The 20,391-nt window shown below is 32.5% G+C and overlaps 2 protein-coding genes across 2 annotated transcripts; one reads left to right on the plus strand and one right to left on the minus strand.

Moving 5' to 3' along the window:
* Nucleotides 1-575: 575 nt before the first annotated feature.
* LOC106102612 lies at nucleotides 576-8,717 on the plus strand. Its single transcript, XM_013282153.1, has 3 exons — nucleotides 576-797; nucleotides 982-1,088; nucleotides 6,617-8,717. The coding sequence occupies exon 3, from the start codon at nucleotides 7,038-7,040 to the stop codon at nucleotides 8,520-8,522; it is 1,485 nt and encodes a 494-aa protein (XP_013137607.1). The 5' UTR covers nucleotides 576-797; nucleotides 982-1,088; nucleotides 6,617-7,037; the 3' UTR covers nucleotides 8,523-8,717.
* A 161-nt stretch (nucleotides 8,718-8,878) lies between these two features.
* Nucleotides 8,879-9,716, minus strand: LOC106102613. The gene is made up of 3 exons (XM_013282155.1): nucleotides 9,625-9,716; nucleotides 9,185-9,417; nucleotides 8,879-9,009 (listed from the first exon to the last, which is right to left on the minus strand). Exons 1-3 carry the CDS (start codon nucleotides 9,628-9,630, stop codon nucleotides 8,955-8,957), a joined length of 294 nt encoding a protein of 97 aa, XP_013137609.1. The 5' UTR covers nucleotides 9,631-9,716; the 3' UTR covers nucleotides 8,879-8,954.
* Nucleotides 9,717-20,391: the final 10,675 nt, after the last annotated feature.

Consider the following 20,391-nt stretch of genomic DNA (forward strand, 5'->3'; position numbering starts at 1 on the left):
TTGTAAGCAACGCTTAGAAAACAAAGTATTCGTCGGTGAGAGTATTTTAACTAAAGAAATTTGTTATAACATTATGTACATAACTAGGCAGAGATAATCTGCGATATATTCTCCATAGATGCGAATACATTTTTCCCGACTTAGATAAATAATTCTATCCTATTTTAAAATGTTTTGATAAACATACGGTTGCTAGGTAACCAGGACAAAAATAAATTTGGCTCATGCGCATTAACGCCCATTTACTTTCCATTTAATCGCGATCTCCCGCCAAAAAGACACTAAAGGACCATTTACACGATGAATGTTTCTCGTCTGTAGTATACATTGAATACTTTTTTTACTAAGATAATAAGCGTAAACACACACTACTTTGTGGCGTCAAAATATCAGCAGTCACAGCATGTTTTTGAATAATTCTTTTAATAAAAAGTCCTACAATTACGACGCGCTTTAGGCTATATATTTTCACACAATTAAACTTAGGGGCTAAATAAATTGGAAAAAACCTTCATGTGGGAAAGGCACTATAAACTACAAGCTGCCAACATTAAGGAAGCAAGATTATTATGGTAACGGGTATTTTGACATTTGCAATTGAGAATTTGACAAACGTAAACAATAAAATAAACTTTTTATAATTTCATGTGGTATAGCCGCACGGGTACAGCTATGTTTGAATAATCCTTGTAACTGGCAATAAACTTGCATCGTACTGGTCTTTTCATGTCTTTTTCTAAGGAGAACGGACACTTTTTACCCTTATTCCAGGGACTGAAAGCGAACTTTTCAACCAGGTGGGATATAAGGTTATTTGTTTTGTAATTAGTGAATATGTAACCCGTAAAATAAAAGCCTATTAAATTAAATGAATTTTACACTAAATTGTATTTCATTTTACATACCAGTGAAACGAAGTACAGTAGAACCTCGATAAGTTGTCATTTGCCTTCGTTATAAATCTTGAAACTTTTATTGCAGGAAGAATAATTAAGAACTCAGTGTAATTGTGTTTATTTAAAAAAAAAGAAGTTTTGTGCCGTAGAATAATTGAACCGGTTTGAACCAAATTTGTAGCAGAAATAGAGGTATGTATTTTATTATTTTTGAATAACTTTTTAATTATTCACTTATTTATTTTTTATTAGGTTGACTGCTAACTTAATTTTCGTTTTTAAAGAACTCTAATTTATTTTTATACCAGTAATAAACATAGCTTGTGTTACTCAGTGATAACATAGCTTTTCATGGTGCAGGAATTTTTTGAAATCACCAATTTGATAATATGTTATGTTGTAGAATCTACATTTTAGAACATAACATTCAAGATGACGCATTTATAAAATGTTAACTTAAGTTATTATATTAAATGGCATAATCAAATATTATACAAACATAAATACACCGCATTTTCTTCGCCATAACAGTACGAGTTGAGAATGGGACATGTACACTTTCTGCTCCTATCGATGTCCGTTACTTTGGCTCTAGGAAGGATTTTAGACGGTCTGTTCCTTAGTTCAGAATTACTTAAGACCGGTGTCGAAGTTAAAGATACCAATGATTATATGGATTATGACCCAGATAAAGTATCAAGAAATGTTATTACCGTTAATATACTGTTTGTAACAAACGGCGTGGATGCTATAATTGAAATAGAAAACAATGATGCAATTTATAAAGAAACTTAAAACGAAACAAGATTTGATAATTAAATTTTGGTAAGAATAATAATAAAAAAATGTTTTTATGTTTTTGTTTTACTATTATATCTTATATTTTGTATTTGTAAAATTATATGTGAACAGTCATATTGTGGTTTGTATAAATAAATAAATAAATCTTACTAAAACGCCGAAATGGATAAAGTAAAAAGTTTCCTTTCCGATTTATATCCCCTGTCGATTGTAATCTCCCTTTTCCTAAAAGATAAGAATAGAGCGATGTTTTTTTTTGTTTCCTGGCTATCTTTTTGATTTAAATGAAACTGCATAATCAATACAGATTATAAAAAAAAAATATTAAGTATTGTGATAAATTATTGTGATCAGTTTTTACAATACTAAGACTATACAATAAAAACAATAAAGAACGATGTAACAAAGCTTTATTAAAAAAAGAAAAAATTATAACATTTCTTGGGTAAAAACTTAAAAATATCTCATCACATTCCTTTGGCATAATTGTAAACATTAAGCATATTTAAATAAATCTTAGTGTACAAAATTATTAGGAATAAGCTATACAAGATAAACCAATATTATTTACCAACCCAAGAAGGTAGTACCCGTATTCTTCCTACAAGATCGGACTCCTCGTTTTTGCCGCCTTCGAAATCTGACAACAGTCCATTACCAGGGTTGAAAGGAAGCGATCTCTTCGCTACTTTGTGAGTGGTTTCTTCTGTTGCTGGTTCCTTCTGTTCTGTCGCTGTAATCAGATCGACTACATCTGGTAAAAATTCTACGACTTCAATGTATTCCACCAAAGGTACAGCGACATCTGTCGTCGTTTCCTCCGCAGGTTCAGTTGTTGGAGCGGCGTTAATTAGTGCCAACGTTGCCATAATTAATAAAAGAAGCTGAGACGCCATCTTGATTTTCAGTTTAAAAAAAAGCTGGTTTAATTTTACGTTTGCTTCGTATAGTAACAATTCTTTTAATGATCTAAACGACGCACTCGTAGTTTTTATATCTCTCGTTCAAGTAAATATAATTATGCTAACCAATATGTCCAGAATCGGATGCATTGACGCATAAGTACGCAGTATGTCGCTAATACAACTAACAAATATTTTCAATGCCATTATGTCCGTGGATAACTTTTGTTATGGATTATATTGAAAATTATGACTAAAGGTTGATTCAAAACATGATACAATACTTTGAAATCTATGAATCATTTGTAGGTACGTATGTTGTAATTGATAGAATGATGATCAGACCGCAATGTAAAATATCAAAGGTGTGACCAGAAATAATATTAAGGAAGGTAAGTCCTATTACTTAAAATAAGAAAATATTCGATGAACGAAGAGGCCGGATGTCTTTAGGCAGTCGCTCGCAGTCGATCTCATTCTAGGATATGTTGTCTAGATTTTTATGTTTATGATCAGAGTTAGGGGCAGACCCAAAACAAGGTGGAAAGATGTGGTGCTGAGACATGTGTGAGTGCCAAGCTGCCAAGTTTCGGTTTAGGATATCGTAGATAGAACGAAATTAGGTTAATGATAAGGAAACTTGATCCTACTATCAAATGGGATACAGGCTAGGAAGACAGATGACTCCGGAAAAATATTTGAATTTTCCTTGTTCTTTTTCTTATCTGACTTACGATAAATTACGTCATTAGTTAGATTCAAATCAAGTTGAATCATGCGACAGCTTTTGCGCTTATCACGCTCATTAAAGTTAAAAAAAAAGAACTAATCCTTGATGGTGACTTTTTACTTTATTCAAATACGTACATGAGCAACTTTGATCAAATGTTCTCTTAGCTCGACATTATAGTGTACAGATCTATTTTTAGAATATTTGTTCTTGTCATTAATATTTTTTAGCGTTTTTTGCGGAATAGACGTACTGTTTGTTATTCCTGTGATATTTGTGTTAGACTTGAAGCTATTGGTCTTCTACGGTTGAAATATTAAACGTCGACAATGAAAGTTTCTGGCTGTAATTGAACAATACTTCCTTTTTTTCGGTGTCGGGGGGAAATCTTCAAAAGATGCCTTTTGGGGGGAAGGCAGGGTTATGTAGAATTTGACCTACTAAAACCCCCTTGGTGGCCATTCTCTAGTGACATAGACGAAGGTTCCGGGATCTCTAAGGAACACACCGAAAAATCGAACAATACTACCGAAATATTTGCGTTTTGGGGAATATGTACAGGAATTATGTAGTTAATTTCCCTATTTTCTTTTATCTGCCTAAGTATTCCTGATGGAATAATTAGGCAGGTCTTAGCCCTTTCAGTTGATGTCCCACGGAGTCAAACGAAGAGATTTGAATCTTCGTTCAATGTAAGTACAACAAAGGTGTGGAACAAGTTCTTTGCAGCGAGCGTTCGTGTATCTGTCCAAGGGTGACGCTGTGTGAAGCTAGTTCTAGTAGGAATTTACTTAACTAGCGCGTATCATTTTCGACCATCATACTTCACTTAACATCAGGTGGAATGGTGGTCCAGTGCTAGTACCTATTTCATTATAATACGAGTAATAGTTGTTTTTGTTGAAACGACGCCATTGTAGATCGTTCACATAAACAACACAAATATAGACGTTAAGTCTCATGACATGTTATTTTTATGTCTTCTCATATTTATTGGTAGTGTTCAGTTAGCGTCCAATTAGAGCGTGGCAAGGTTCGTGTTTATTCGATTATTTGTGTGAACAGTATGTACTCTTGTCATTTAATTTCCTCCATCTGCGTCAATCCTGCTTCATATAAGATTGTTTAAGTATACAATTTGTGTACACAGATTTGATTAGTTTTAATGGCTACTGCACTCAATACGGCCTTTATAAGGCAAAGGATTCTCTCCAAGGGACACAGTTACAGTTTTACGGTACTAATACAAAATAGGATCGTTCGGAAATGCGTTCAATGTACTTCGTCGTCGCATCGCTAGCGCTGCTGGCCGTCTGCGCGTGCGCACCGGTGGAAGCGGACGTGATCCAGCACATACCGCTAAAAGAAACACCATCAGCTACAGGAAGAGATGCTGCGAAATCTGGTGCTGCGGAAAAAGATTCGGCTGCTTCTGAACCTAAGGCTCCAGTGTCAAGAGCTCGTCGGGAACTAGGCGGACAAGAGAGCGACTTGCTGCCGTCTCACGATGATGTGGATGGGTCGCCCTTCGGTGATAACTTCCAACTGGCGGGCCACGGACGTATCAAAGTTTTACCAGCTTACCTTGGTTAATTTTTTTAATCGTCTACGTTTTGGTTTGTGATATCAATTGATTTTAATTATGCAACGTGCACACCGGCCAGTATTGTTGATCGACCTCTTTACACATAATGGATATTGTTTAGAATTAATGTATATTGCTCAATAGACATTGTTTAAGCCCTATCAATGTAGAAGTGATAGAAGGAATATGGATTAGTTTTAATTACGTTATATTTTGTGATTTTAGTGTATTAAATAATAAAAACTTGATATAAAATGTAGATACTAAACGTTTTTTTATTGCTATTGCCATAATCGTTTCACAATTTTCTATTTAATCCATGAATATTTTTTTTTCACTATTAACATCAAGAATATGCATATAACTCTACTTCTATTATAGATCATGGCCTCTAAGCAATGTTGTTTATCCTCTCTTCTTTAAATGATTTAACACCATATGTTTTGATTACATGTTCTTCATGTGTGCGTTTGAGTATATATTTTTTATGGAAATTGGTATAGTTGCGTAGTTAGGCAGTATGCTCCTTGACACTGCATTATGCACAACCCTGAAGCCCTTTAGCTGTGTCATGTGAGTTGTGACATCTACAAGCAAGGTTTAGATGACGACACACATTTAATCATTTAATACTTTATGGATAATATATTTGTTTAAATAAATAACAAGAATGACGTAATAATTTTTCGTAAAATACTTTTCTATGCTTATAGTACGTCAAAGAAATTACATACAACGAAGAACGTTATTGAAGTAATTAATTAAAGTTAAATTAAAGAAACAGGTAATAATAGAACGAAATCACAGTTGTATAATGAAGATTATGATCTTATGGTTAATCTAATCTTTATACCGTAAAAGCATGCGCACACCTGAAACTAAACTATCGCACAACTGTTTAGTCACACTTTGATTCCTATGAGCTTATATGGTATACACTACTCCGTTTTAGTTGTGCGACTAAACAGTTGAATTGACTATATAAATTATAACACGGCTAAACTCACGTGATAACATTCGGTGTAGGCACTGACAGTTTCGAACCCTTTGGGGGTCCTTCAGGGTGAGTGATTAATCCTGTATACTCGCTATCGCGTCGCGACGGTCACTGAGTATACCCGATCACGAGTATACCCGATTAATCACTCACCCTGAAGAAGGACCCCCAACGGGTTCGAAACTGTCGATGCCTACACCGAATGTTATCACGTGAGTTTAGCCGTGTTATAATTTATGTAGTATAATGTCTCACGAAAGTTTTAATAAGTTAATTAGTTGAATTGACTGCAAAACAATCGAAAGTCGCACAACAGTTGTGCGATAGTTTAGTTAAAGTTATGCACCCACTGTTAATGTTGTTAATTACGGAGTTTCTTTCATTATACATCGACTGTTAATCTCCTTGTCCTTCATACATGATGAATTTAAATCAATGTCAGTGCAGAATCCGACCGTCCGTTAACATGAAGACAGTAATTCTATGTCTTTTATTCATTCAAATAGTAAATTCACTAGAAAACATTACTAATAAAACTAACGAACAAGTATTATTATTACAAGATAATGGAAGAGTTGTCGATAATTTAAATCATGGTTTTGAACGATATACAAAAATGGAGAATAATGCTGATGAATCTAATAAGTCGGAAATATTAAATTCTGCTACTAGTAATTATGTGTATCGACCACTTTTTGTTTACAGAAGAATAGAACACAGTAAACGTCGAATAACAATGTACAATGCTTTTGCTGGTTAAAAAATATGTGTAAATTTTAGGTAAGTAAGAAGTAGAACCGTTAAATTACCTATTAATAAAAGAAATCGTGAAGTGAAGGTGTTTTTCCGGTCAATGTTTTTAGCCTGTTTTGCTATTAGTATCGATTTTCTGATATCATTTATGGCAACTTTATTGCTTGTTAAAAGCCAATTAATTAAATTCTTTTGATAAATATAACAGTTTCTACAGAGTTGTTGAAAACTACATTTAATTGCAATGCTTTTCTGCCTTGACTGTAATAACTTGTAAACGCAATGCTGCGAGTATGTATTGTTGTTTTAGTTATATTCTTGCAAGTAAGTTATTTATATTAAAAAATATTTTTTACATCAATATTCAAAATTAATGCAATATTTTTATTTTATTCAGATACACAAAATTGCAGCTGGAATATCCCCTATACATGACCTGAAAAATAAATTAAACCCCAAAATTATTAGCGAACGGTATTTATTAAAAACACCTCAAACTGGAATCAAGCACTTTGATAATTCCATACTGAAGGCGACTAAAAATGTGACACAAAATCCGCAAATGGAAGAAAATCTATATCAAATATCAAAAAATTTGGTATCAGCCGTCCTGACGAAGATAGAGATTCAAGATAAAATTACACGGATAACTAGAGAAGCCCTCGACGCTCCTGGAAAGAATAAAGGCATAACAGCTATTGAAACTAGACGGATTTTGGATTACATATCTAGAACCCTATCCAGCCATATCTTGAGTATAACAAGAGCATCAACAGAACCTGAACTACACCGATTAGTGTACGGTTTGGCTCAAATTGCAGCTGAAGTGTCCATTGTTTCTGCTTTAAAAGATATAACGTATGCAAAAGCTTTATCTAAGAAGCAATCCGTTGATTTATCACTTAGGAAAAAGAGAGCGATCCCACTTGAAGATAAAACAACACCATCTCCTCAATCTTCGTCTACATTGTTTAGTATACTTCTAAACAAACCCTTACCTTCACCAGATATAGTGAATTCGACATCGACAGTAAAAGAAAATAAATTATACATGTCTAATGCACCGTATTCAGTGATATCTCGCCATGATAAATTGCCATTCCGCGTTTTATCCTTAAGTGATAGTGGCTCTTTACCCGTAAAAGGGTTTTTGAATAAAACTGTATTAGACAGTGAAAACAGCGAGCAAATCAACAACGAGTCGGAAGCTATTGTCTTAGAAAAAGCTATTAATGGAACACATTACGTATCTGCTGATAGTCAAACTATTAACAAACAAGAATCGAATCCTGAACTGATCGATGATTGGGTAGATCCAAAAGATCACATTTACGCTCTAAATCCTGATATAGTTGCTGAAATGGAATTAGATCAGCCAGAAATAGACGATGAAAGTGTTAATGAAAAGAGAGAGAAACAGAAATTAGAGCGACTTGAACTTAAAGCGAAAAAAGCTATACTTTACGCTGGTGATGTGGCATATTTAACCGCGGCTAGTGTGGTAGCTATGCGCCGTGCGTTAACAGCATCTATTGAAGTTAATATGTCCGTGAAGTTTGCTAAAAACGGTATGTCTAATCATCAGGACTTGATGATGAATTTAGCTAAAACAGCAGCCCAGCAAGCTGGCAAAGAAGCTAAAAGTGCGACATCGAAATCGCTCGCTTGTGAACGCGTTATTAAATTAGCCGTTAAATACACTGCGCAATCACAAGGTGCAAAATTGAACCATGTAGCAAATAGAATAATAATGGACACGTTGTCGTTAGCAACACTCGCTAAATCGATGGCCTTCGTATCTTCAGATATTGCGATTAATTCACTTTATCAAGCAACTGATATTAAACCACCATCGTAATTAATTGTATTACTTCAGTTTGGATTGATGTAGTAAAGGATTTGATTAAAATACGTAACATTTTATTTCTAATATGACATGACCTAATTTACGAATTACATGATTCATTTGATGTAACACGATCATAACATTAAAGAAAAAGGCAAAACAAACGAATTACCGTTCTGTAGTACATTTTAGAATTAAAAATAATTATTTGCAGATGTTGTTGGCAAAACCTCTGTTAGAGTCACATTTTGTTAAACGTAGTTTTATTATTTAAAATCTAAAAAGCTTTGAAAAGTGTTCGCTAGTAATATCTACATGTGTTTTTGTACAATACTAGATCTATATAAAATATAAAATCAACCATAAGATAGTTATTGAATTATTTTATTGACAAAACGTTAGCGACAAATTATTGAAAGGCCAAAATCTTGCTTGCCCGCCATTTTAGCGGTACAAGGTGTAATAAGGCGAGTAGACCACATCCGGATTATAGTGATAACTGAAATGAAAAATAAAATTATCTAGTAATAGAATAGTAGTAGAAAATTTTCATAGTCTGCAAAAATATTACATTATCAATTCATTATCAAATTACAACATCTTTTGTAAACGAATTTCACTCATAGAGGAATGGTAGAGTCGTAAGTGAATTTCCAAAGAATTATTCAAATTACCCTGGACTGTAAACCCTCGTATACGTATAAGGGTAGAGGTATCCGGGGCTCCACCACAGACTGGAGTCAGTTTTCAAATCCGACGTGTCCGTGGGTTCATTTTTATGTTCTGCAGTCGGTACTCGCTTTAGTGCGTACTCCGGGAGAGCATGCGCGTTAGGAGTAAGCTCCCGCTCGTACGGTACAGCAGTACTGACTGCTATTACAGTCAGTACAACAATAATTGACAGTTTCTGAAACAAAGAGGAGAAATATAACCAGCGAAATTGAGTTAGATGTACATAAGTTAAGTTTTTGTAAGAAGAAATATGATAAAGCAGAATTTGCAACGAGGGGATAAGTTAGAACCCTTAATAGGCAGAGAAAGAAGTTATTTGAAAGTCACTGAAAATTAACTTATTAATTTTATTATAATATTTTTGTCAGAATATTAAGCTTACCAGCATTTTGCAATGCACCTGATCGGATACGTTACATAAAATTGTTGCAACTTAATCAAGTTCGCGAATTTATAGTGCAAAACTCACTAGAAAAAATTGTGGTCTCTTTTTTACGTCTGCATTTTATTGATTGAAATTATTACATATGTGCACTAATATGTTTAGATGCATCATTTATTCTGTTTCATATTTTTTGGGGGTACGTTTAATTTAAAACCATGATCGTATCAATTCTTTTTGACTGAACAGAGTATTGTTTGTGCGTATGTGCACTCCATTGTATCCGTCTATAACCTAAAAGGACTCTATGAATTTTGTAAAAGTGTGATGTTCTTAATTGTGTACATAACTTTGTATTGCAAATCCATTCGGACTATTTATTTTCTAAATTCTCTATTGTATTGGGTATTGGTTATGTTTGTTTACGTTATAAAGTAAAGAACCCTGCAGAGTTTTGTTAATTTCTTTTGTCATGTTTTTATGGTATAAATAATCATAAAACAGTCTTCATTGAAAAAAAAGTGCAAGTGATCAATTTTAAATTTATTTTACGTAATAAATCTGATAAATTATTTTATTACATTGATGAATTATGTTTGATGTTTTGTATCGAAATGTGCTCAGATATAATTTAATATCCATCAATGAAGTACTATTCACCTTGGATCAGAAATGTTGTTCGTAGATTGTAGATTCCTTTATTATTTTTATTTTTTTTTTATTTATTAGACAAAAGCATAAATTTAAAAGTACAATAAGAGACGTTATAAGTGGTACAGAAACCCACAGGATTTATGTGTGACCACTGGTCGCTTCGTTTATAGCATATGAAAAAAATAATAAAGAAACTTAGACTATTCCACTCAAAAACAACTCTGTTTTTCAACGGTGAAAGAATTTGAAACTACGAATACAGAGCCGATGTTGAAACTACGAACAAAATGTATCCTGAGCCGGATCCACATATCAACGGAAGGCCCGACGGGAGTATACGATCGCAAGATTTAAAGAAACAAGTTCAGGAGTAATCAATGAGTCTAATTTACTGAAGTCCGACATTTTTCACAAGACAATACTGAGTAAGAAGGAAATACATAATTCAGTTCGAATCGTAAAAAACTCGGTAAGCCATAAATTGATAAAACACGTGATAATAACTATTTTTTATTTTTATATGTTTGTTAATAATTTATTAGGTGGTGTAGACTAACTTTTTTGGATTTTATTACCGTTAATAATTTTCTTAATCTAGTTTTTGGTGTCAATAAATTGTGTTTTAACGATTATTGAAGCAGTAAATGTCAGAGCTATATTAGAAAAATGGTTTGAAAATTAGATTTGGACGATCTTTATATACCTTACTGATTGATAAAATTGAAATTAAATTGAAGGTCAGAAGAATCTCTTAAGTATATTTTTTTAAAAAACAAAAAATAGAAACCTATTATCTTGATTTTTTTTATTTCTTCTATGAAATTATGATTTTTTATTTTCCCGCGATTACTACATTTTGTAGTACTTTTATACATTTTACCACATTTCTTACAAACTAGCTTTCGTACGCGACTCCGTCCGCGTGGAGTTCAAAAAAACAAAAGTTGCCTATGTTCTTTCAGACTATCCCCTGATTGTCAGATTATGTGTGGCCAAAACTAATTTTATTATACTACTGCTGCCATCTACTGTATATTCTATGCAACAAAATTGATTTATATAGTCTGCATGTTCCAGTTATGCAGCATTAATTACATGGAGTTATAGATGGCAGTTTTTTTAATTTATGTACATTTTTCTTAAGCTGGAGTTAAACTAATTTTTGACCGACTTCCCAAAAGAAGGAGGTACTCAATTCGTCTGTATGTTTTTTTTTAATGTAACTATTTAAATAAATATTTTTAGTTAGACTTATTAAGTAAATACTTAACTAGTTGTAAATGATACACATCAAACAGTCTTTGAAGAAAAGGGAGATATTTCTATGTAGCTTTTTTTTTATTTTATACTTACCTGGTTAATGAATAAAAGTTATTACCTCGTAAACAGCGAGTTATTAATATTTTGTGTAATATAAAATGATATCTCAATATTTTAATTTACGTTAATTATCTTTTGCATTACAGACTGGTAGTTTTGATAAGAAAACTCTGCGAAATATTTGCACGGGTCACTTAGCAACTATACACAGAAGGCTAAGTAATGATAGACTAATTTATAATTTGTGGTACTAATTTGAATATAATAGCATCGCCGTCTGGATTGGAATGAGCACGTACCCAGCTCCCACGTACTTTTGCAAGCACATGCATTTGGACTGAAGCATGTGATCCATGACGTCACAAAGATGGGAACATAGAAGGCAATGTGTAAATATCAGGGCTGACAATTTGTGGTGTTCCAAGTAGGTGGTTTTATTTCGTGTTTTCAGGTAAAGAGTAGATTTGTAATTGTTATTCGAAGTTAATGTTACATATTTTAAAATCCAGTATTTTTTTAATGTAACTTGGAATAGATCAAGAAAATATGTTCTTACTTTAATCATATTTTAATAAAACAAAAAAATAAACGCAAAAACCGAAGTCGAGCATAATCAATCATACTTCAAACTAATATTATAAATACGAAAGTTTAGATGGATGGATGTTTGTTACAATTGATAGCCTAAATGGCTGAACGGATTTTGATGAAAATTGTTATAGATGTATAATAGTCTGGAATAACACGTAGGCTGCTAACTTTTGCTTTTTTTTATTCTACGAGGACAAAGTCGCGTGCGAAAGCTAGTAATTTTCCTATTTACTCGAAAAAATTGTAACGCTGCTATTTAACGGATAACCCTAAAATATTATAAACAGTCACGTTTATTTGCACGAGAGCTGTAATAATAAATATTAATAATTAAAATGTAAATAGGAAAAAATAGCAAATTGCACATGGCTGGTCACATGTACTGAACAAATTAATTAAGTAGATAGTTCACTGATCTCTGTAAATAGGACATTGCTTGGAAATGAAAGCTTTTGCTTAATTCCCGCTGAAAACCACCCATTTAAGTAACTGTTCCAAAAATGGCGAAAATCATATAGGCACAAAATACCTTCGTTTATAGCTTATAAATTTATTATGGTCAGTGTGGTACGTATTTAGAATTCTTTTGTACCATTCCATTAATTTTAATTTCCATGCGTAGATAAATAACTCTAACACTAAAAACTAACACTCTTTTTTAAGTTTTTACGATAACACGAGGACGTCCTTAGACCTCTTATGACGTCAGTATAAAAGAATTTATTCAAGACATTATAGCAGGTGAGACCGGTTTATACACGAGTTTGCCAAAATTGGTTATATATCATAACTTTTTCCCTAATACTTCGATACGTACTAAGTTTTGTCCTCAACTTTATCCTCGTGGAGTTTAAAAGTTCAAAACTAACTCCCTTATTTAAAGCCTAAGCCACGGAGTTTATTATTTTTCTCACATGGCATAGGAACGCCTCTGCTTTTAGATGTTAATAGGTCGCGATCGTTTCCTAATTTCGGCTAATTCAAGTGGCCGTTTGCTTGTTTGCTTATTTAATGAAATTACAAAAATATGGCAACCACAGGATCTTTGGATATTTGTAAAAGTTCACGTAAATAGCGGATTCTTAAAATAACTCGGCACTACGCAACGTCGACGTCTGGCATTGAACATTACCCACTTTTACTTGCATACTTATTTAATTTTTACAAATATTTTTTAAATACATTTATAACGAGACTGGCTTGAATTGGTCTTAGTTTCAAGATAGCTTGTTCAAAATTTATATCTCTTATCGTTATAACAAAAATAAAATTTGTAGTGTGCTTATTTAAGTATTTACGTACGTATTATACGTACACTACAAATTTTTAATCGGATTATCTTTGGTGATATTGATCATTATTTACTGCGTATGCAAGATGAGTTGAGGTAATTAGAAAGATGGTAGTTACTAGAAATTTCCAGAACGTCTAAACGAACGTACCGATTTAAGACATCGGACAGAAGGTTGCTTATCTAGTTTTGTTTGATTTATTTTATTTGTGCGGGCGGAGTCGCAGGCAAAAGTTAGTATTAAACATTTGTAAAAAAATTTACTTTACTATAATCTACAAGCTAATCTGAATTTAATAAAAATAACGTATTTATTAATGCAATGTATGTATCTAGATAAGTTTTTTTTAGTGTGGGCAACGTATTACTGTTTCAATAGAAAATGATACGCATTTAGGTAAATGCGTGAGCGTCAAATGCACATGCAGAGTGACTATCAAGTAACATTAGTGAAATGAGGTTAATGCTCCTTTGATGACCTTTCACCGTTAACCTTGGCTTCCACTGTAGAAAGACTTTTATAAGAAAATATGGTTTTCTCCGTTTATTCATAAAGATTGGCAGAGAAAGGTGAATTTATTCACATTTTTAGGATTTCTTTTTCTAAAGGATATGAGTTGTTTATTGTTTATGTTAAAAGGTATGACATTTCAACATAGCCTTTAAGAAAAGTTCGTTTCATGTGCATTCCATATTTCCAGTTTTCGTTTTAAATTGCGTTTTAATTTAATTGTTTATTTTACATTTGTATGCCAAATGCACAATAATTACGATCATGAGCATGATTTGCTATGAGGACGTGGAAAATACTCATGTTTTTTTTTTTGTTATCGTTTCTTGTTTTCGATCGTCGTCCTTGAGATCTACGCCGCAAAAATGTTTGTTCATGTGTGTTGTGGTCAAACTTACCTACTATTGACACATTGTCAATATAAACGAGTTCTAGATGATATTTGCATGAATCTTAAAATGATCTTCGTTATCTGTAAATTACAAATAAGGAAATTTAATAAGTAGGAAGGTGTCCTACCTAATGTGTATTTTACAAAACAATTTAACTATATAATTTTCTATATCTAACCACTACTACCTTGTACTGCAGATTTACATATCAAAATGTTGTCTATCTTATGTTTTAGAGCCCTGTAGCAAATTGTTTTTTTTTTTCTTTGTCCACAAGGAGTTGCAACAGCGTTAGAGTGTCTTTGTCTACCAGGTGTCCACAACCATTTGTTGTGACTTGTATCCACGCCATCCGAAGATCAGAGTCAAATATAAAGTGGTCTCGTTATAATCGTTATCACCTTCGCCACCGAAGTGTAATGCAAAAAACCATCTGCCTTTTTAATAACTACGGTGGCCTACAAATAATATGAAGAAAAGTTTACTTAGATGATTTAATCTTACTGTCTACGTCGATTACGAAAGCAGATGTGAAATATTGCGGTAGGTGCGACTAGAAGCATCGAGTTAGTTGCGCGGCTGGGCCCGGGGAGATCAGCTGGTCTATTGGACTTTGTTCGGCCTTGTACGAAACTAGTGTGAGCGGTTTCTTAATGCCGCCACTACCAACATTTTAATGTTCTATTAAAAGACATTTGTAAGCAAGAATTGATGAATATTTTTTATTTTAATTTGATATGGAAGATTTTCCAATGTTAGATCAAACAAAAGGATTGCAGTTTTTGTTCAAATTTTTAGCATAATAATAGTCAATCTTTGTATCTCGGTTTCCACGAATAATCTAGAAATTTGATTATTGATTGAATACGAATCGCCCCCTAACGAAAACTCGATCTAGGTCATAACTCGTTAGTCAATTCATTCAGAAGCTTTATTGCATTTTTAAAATCAATAATCGAAATTCGAAATATACGTAGCTTACATACAATAATAGAATTTTAAAGATGGATCAAGGCCAAATACTCAAATATTATTAGAGAATGCTTTTTATAAATCTAGGTGGATGTGTATCATTGCAACATTTCATTTTTGTAGTGTATTACTTTGTATTTATAATTTTATTTCAATATGCTTTTTTCCTTTGATTTAAAGAGCAAAGCAATTTTAGAACATGTTACTTATGCTGGGTAGATATTTTCACATGTATCTTAACTTTTGTATAATGTTACTAAAATTTATCTTAAAATCTTGTTCAATACTGACAATTATAATTTCGTCTACACACATCATTTTTCAATGTATAATTCAAATGTTCGCTTAAAACTGAAGTGTGCAGGCGAAAGTTTGACTGTACCATTCAAATTATCTCTACAACATTACCTGCATGCACAGTTATAACTGAATAATTGAACTGTTAAGTTAAAACGGTCAGAACTACATGTGTCGCTTAAGTTAGAACGGATTATTTCCAACCGTCATCCCGCTCTTTCCCCACGTGAAGACAGATGAGAATAAAAAGTTTCATCTGTCCCACCTTTTGTGACAAGGGGACGGTTGTTTATTTTATTTCATAACGGTTCCTTCCGTCACCTTATTGGTGAGAGTGGGACTAAAAAGTGGGACGAATGAAACTTTTCATTCTCACGTAGGGACCGAGCGGAGGGCTGGGAATAATCCGTTAGAACTGGCTTTAGCAATATTAATGACGTCAATACAAACATTTGCTAACAAAAGATGTTTCGTATCTTCAATACCGCAAATATCATATGACTTTTTTCTTAAGCTATGATAAGAGACGGTAAATTATAGGTAAAGTAGATAATCTTTAAAAAAATACAACGAAACATAATTTACATATCAGATAAGTCTTGAATCATCGCATTTCAAATAATCAACTTTTTGTTCTTAAATACCTATACCGATGTACTTAAAATTTTATTTTTAAAGATTGTAATGCGTCATTAATTACGCAATTAAAATTTTATGTGATCTCTACTGAGTACTACAAAATAAAATAATGGACTGTCGCACATTGAGTTGTTTAAAGGTTACTTAATCTCTAGTCTAATGTAGATTTTACACAGTAAATCAATATTATGGGCCTAATTTAGTAGTAAAGAAAACAAAGCATACAAATCTAAAAAGAATAACATTTTCAGTTAATTTAAAAAATGCTTGATTTGCTTAAATATTAAAACGGAAATGTTACTACAGGATTGTTGTCACATATTTGTTCAAGTGAACTCAATTCTGAATATACTTCGAGTACTACACCTTATAACAAAAATAAAAAAATATCTTGAGACCCACTCGCATAAGTACATTTATTTCGTAATTCGGTAACCTTGGTTAATTTCCTGCGATATAATTGTTGACTGCAATTAAAATGTTATAAACGAATACATTACCTATAGTTATAGGTACTCGTAAAAAAGCATTACATACCAAAATCATGCTTATTTTTTTACAAAAAAAAAAAGATATCTTGTAAACTATGGTAAAACCCGAGTTCCAATTGAGCAAAAACATTCCATAACGTGAGAAAAATAAAACAATAACATAGTTTTAAGAGTTGGTCAGAATTTGTTTCTCGAGTTTTCTTACATGTGTAAAAAATTTAGTTTAAAACTTCCGTTTTTTTCTACTCCTTTCCTTAGTATTGTATTGTATCATCATCATCATCATCACCAGCTCACTATACGTCCCCACTGAGGGGCTCGGAGCCTACCCTAATATGTATTGTATTGTATATTAGTATAATATTGTTTACATGTTTTTTAAAGAGTAATCGAGGGATAAAATTGTTTTTATACATGTCTTTTATATGGAAAACAACACTTACCAAGGAAATTATGTTATAAACATCCTGTTATGTGAGGACTATGCAATTTGTTTAAATTTTAATAATGAAATCCATGTACAGTCCCGTTCCTTGGCGGTACTGTATATTAAAAGCATTGTAGGTTGACATAAGTTATTTATTTGTAAAAAGATGCAAGACATTTTTGGACCGACTTCTAATAGGAGGAGGTTCTCAATTCGTCAGGATATTTATTTTTCCTTGTTGTCCACTTATTCTGAAACTGGTAGACCACGAACGAAGGTGACTGTACGTGTTATAATTATTTTATATATTGCGTGTCATTGAACTTCTTATAAGTCGCTGCACCGATTTTATGGAATATTTTGTTTGCGTGATGCATGAATAATGTTAGTTATGTTATTATTTTTAATTGAGCAAATAAAAGTCCGTTAAATCAGAATATAATATTTGTATATTCAATACAATCGATTCTTCAAAAATGTTTTTGTTGAGTTGTTTGTCTATGCCAGGAAGTATTATTGGCCTGCATTTAACGTTATAATGAGTATTCCTTAGGAGACATGGAACAAGTGCTAGTAACAAATTAGTTTTTATGTCTCTTCAAACATTTTGCTTACTGCTTACACACAACACTTACTCCGATATGTGCAAATAGTTCCATCGTACAGTACAATTATCGATTATGTACTTAACTCTGACGTCATAATGTAAAAACCACATGAGTTTCCGCAGTAGACTGAGAGCGAACGTTCTAGAAATCTAGAGAGAGGCTACTATAGAGATATATTACATAATCGTCATGATATTTTATACTAGATAATACGTTTTATTTAATTTAAGTACAATGTTTTTTAAAGTTTTACCTTTAATGTTAGTGGCCAATTATTTTTTTAATCCGAGTTTCTACTGGCTATATCAATACAATACTAAAACTGATCTCTATATAGTTTTGCATGTAACGGTAACCGTTTGTGGCGGTTATGAGGATTAGAAGTTGTCAATAACATCAATATGCTTTTAAATCGGACAAAAAAAAGTTCACACCAGCAAGCATCAACCTGTTCTCATTAAGGTTGACTAAATTATTTTGCCATCGCAATTTTGGTAAAAAAAAAACAGAGAAACATGTTTTAAATACTCTAGGTAAAATAGAATGTTTATCTACATCCGGAATAAAAAACATCGCAAACTCATGACTGCTAGCATTACTAATCATAAATATCCGTAATATATTGAAGCTCACTCAAATATCATTTATTTAATCTGATAAATTGGATTTATTGATTAAATACATTAAATAAAACCTTGATAACTCTGGCGAGCCTTCAACTTTTTGGTCGAAAAGAAATACAATGTATTAATATGAAAATGATTTGATAGTTGGTTTTATAATGTATCAATATTTATAAATAAGTAGCAATATGTTTTTTTTATAATAAGGGAGTAAACGAAAGGCGGTTTTATCGCAGAGTTAATCGACGCCCATGGATATCTGCAACACAAGAGGAATTGCAGATGCGTTGCGGGCCTTTGAGAAAGAGACAAAGTCCCTAAGAAAGAAGAAAAGGAAAAGAAGAGAAAGCATCAGAAGTCGTACTGGTTTGAAAAAAACTGCCGAGAACAGATGCACAGATGCTTCTAAAAGGTAGCTGGGGAAAATTCCGCGAGAAGCTAGCCTAGTGGTGAGGATGGATATAAGCCAAACATGACAGCTCATCAGTTACTTATTATAGAACTGGCAGGTACATAACCATGTAGTTTAATTTACAAAATTACTACCAAGACATGGCCTCGTTTTGGTCGAAGAATAATTAACCTCCTCTATCGTGATCTACATTGTTCTCAAAACAATGCTTAAACTGAATCCATTTATTAAATCGAAATTTAACATAATTCTTGTATGTTACTTATATTATGTTCTTTAGAATTTTTGAATACCAAGAAAATTTTATAAAACATGCTTATGTATATTTGAAGCATTATATTAATATTTTCAAATAACTATTTAAGTTTTTAGTATAGAAATAATAATTCTGAAACTTGTTTCAATGTAGTTTTTAGTTTTTGCTTGTTTTCAAATTTTTGCATACAATTACAATTTTAAATATGAATAATTAGGTATGTACCTGCAGTTAGTTTGTCAGTGAAACATATACTATCTGTATTAATTCTGAAGATCGTGTTCGCGCTGATAAAGAACATTTTCAACAAAGAAATCTTAACAATGATATAAAACGAATGATCACGAAGAGTGAGTGGGACTTTGCACTCAATTGTACAGTGTCAGAAAAGGACACCATTTTGTGTTGATACACGATTTATGAGCAGGATTGTAGTTTAATCTTTTGTATATTTGTAACATTAGTAAGTAATAAGATATTAATCTTACAGAAATATCGGAATAATTATTCAATAGATTTATACGCTACTTATAAAGTCGTGCGTATTTGGTCAATTTTCTGCGTCATAGGTGATGAGACCAGTTTACATAAACCTGATTTGTATGTTAACCTTAACACATTACTAGACTAAACTACACAGCACACGTGCTACTAAACTTGTTGTTTAATAAAAAAAAAAGTTTATCTTATCGATTTACGGAGGCATTTTGTCAATCTTTAGTCTTTGTTACCTACTGGGTTACGTCTACAGGTTCTTATACCGCCATGCCGGTAACTTAATTTTAAACTGACAGAGGCAGTATTACAATATGAAGTGCTTCTAGAAACTATACTGATGCACTATAAGAAAATATCGTTAAATATTTTTTTAATCAGAGTAACCATACCACATATGTCTCAGATAAAACAATAAAATGCATTGGCATTGCGTATAAACGCAGTACCGGTTTTAGTACTAATAGTGCCCAGGGAACAAATTCTACGGCGACCCCTTTTAGCATTTGGAGGGTGTACCCAGGATTATGTGAGACTGTGAAATTCCAAAAACTTTCCTTTTATTTCATCGCCCTGGACTGTCGCCTAATCTCGACTCACTAACGCCGGCCTTTTTAAAACAATACAGGTTAATTATTAGTACAATTCCAAGTAACAATTTACTTTCTTCATAACTAAATAGTTTCTAACTATTATTAGGTATTTATTGCGGTTATTATTTAATAACAGTATATGAAAATATCTGATGAACTTAAATAGTTAATTATACAATTCGGCAGACGCCATTT

This window comes from Papilio polytes, unplaced genomic scaffold (genome assembly GCF_000836215.1).
Source record: "Papilio polytes unplaced genomic scaffold, Ppol_1.0 DF823923.1, whole genome shotgun sequence".
In the NCBI taxonomy this organism is placed as follows: Eukaryota; Metazoa; Arthropoda; class Insecta; order Lepidoptera; family Papilionidae; genus Papilio; species Papilio polytes.

What these genes read in the sequence shown, in the direction of transcription:
- LOC106102612 (XM_013282153.1), top strand. Translation starts at nt 7,038, where the DNA reads ATGCAATATTTTTATTTTATTCAGATACACAAAATTGCAGCTGGAATA.
- LOC106102613 (XM_013282155.1), bottom strand. An exon ending in ACGAGGGTTTACAGTCCAGG is followed by an intron (nt 9,010 to 9,184) that starts GTAATTTGAATA and finishes TTTTCATTTCAG; the next exon opens with TTATCACTATAATCCGGATG.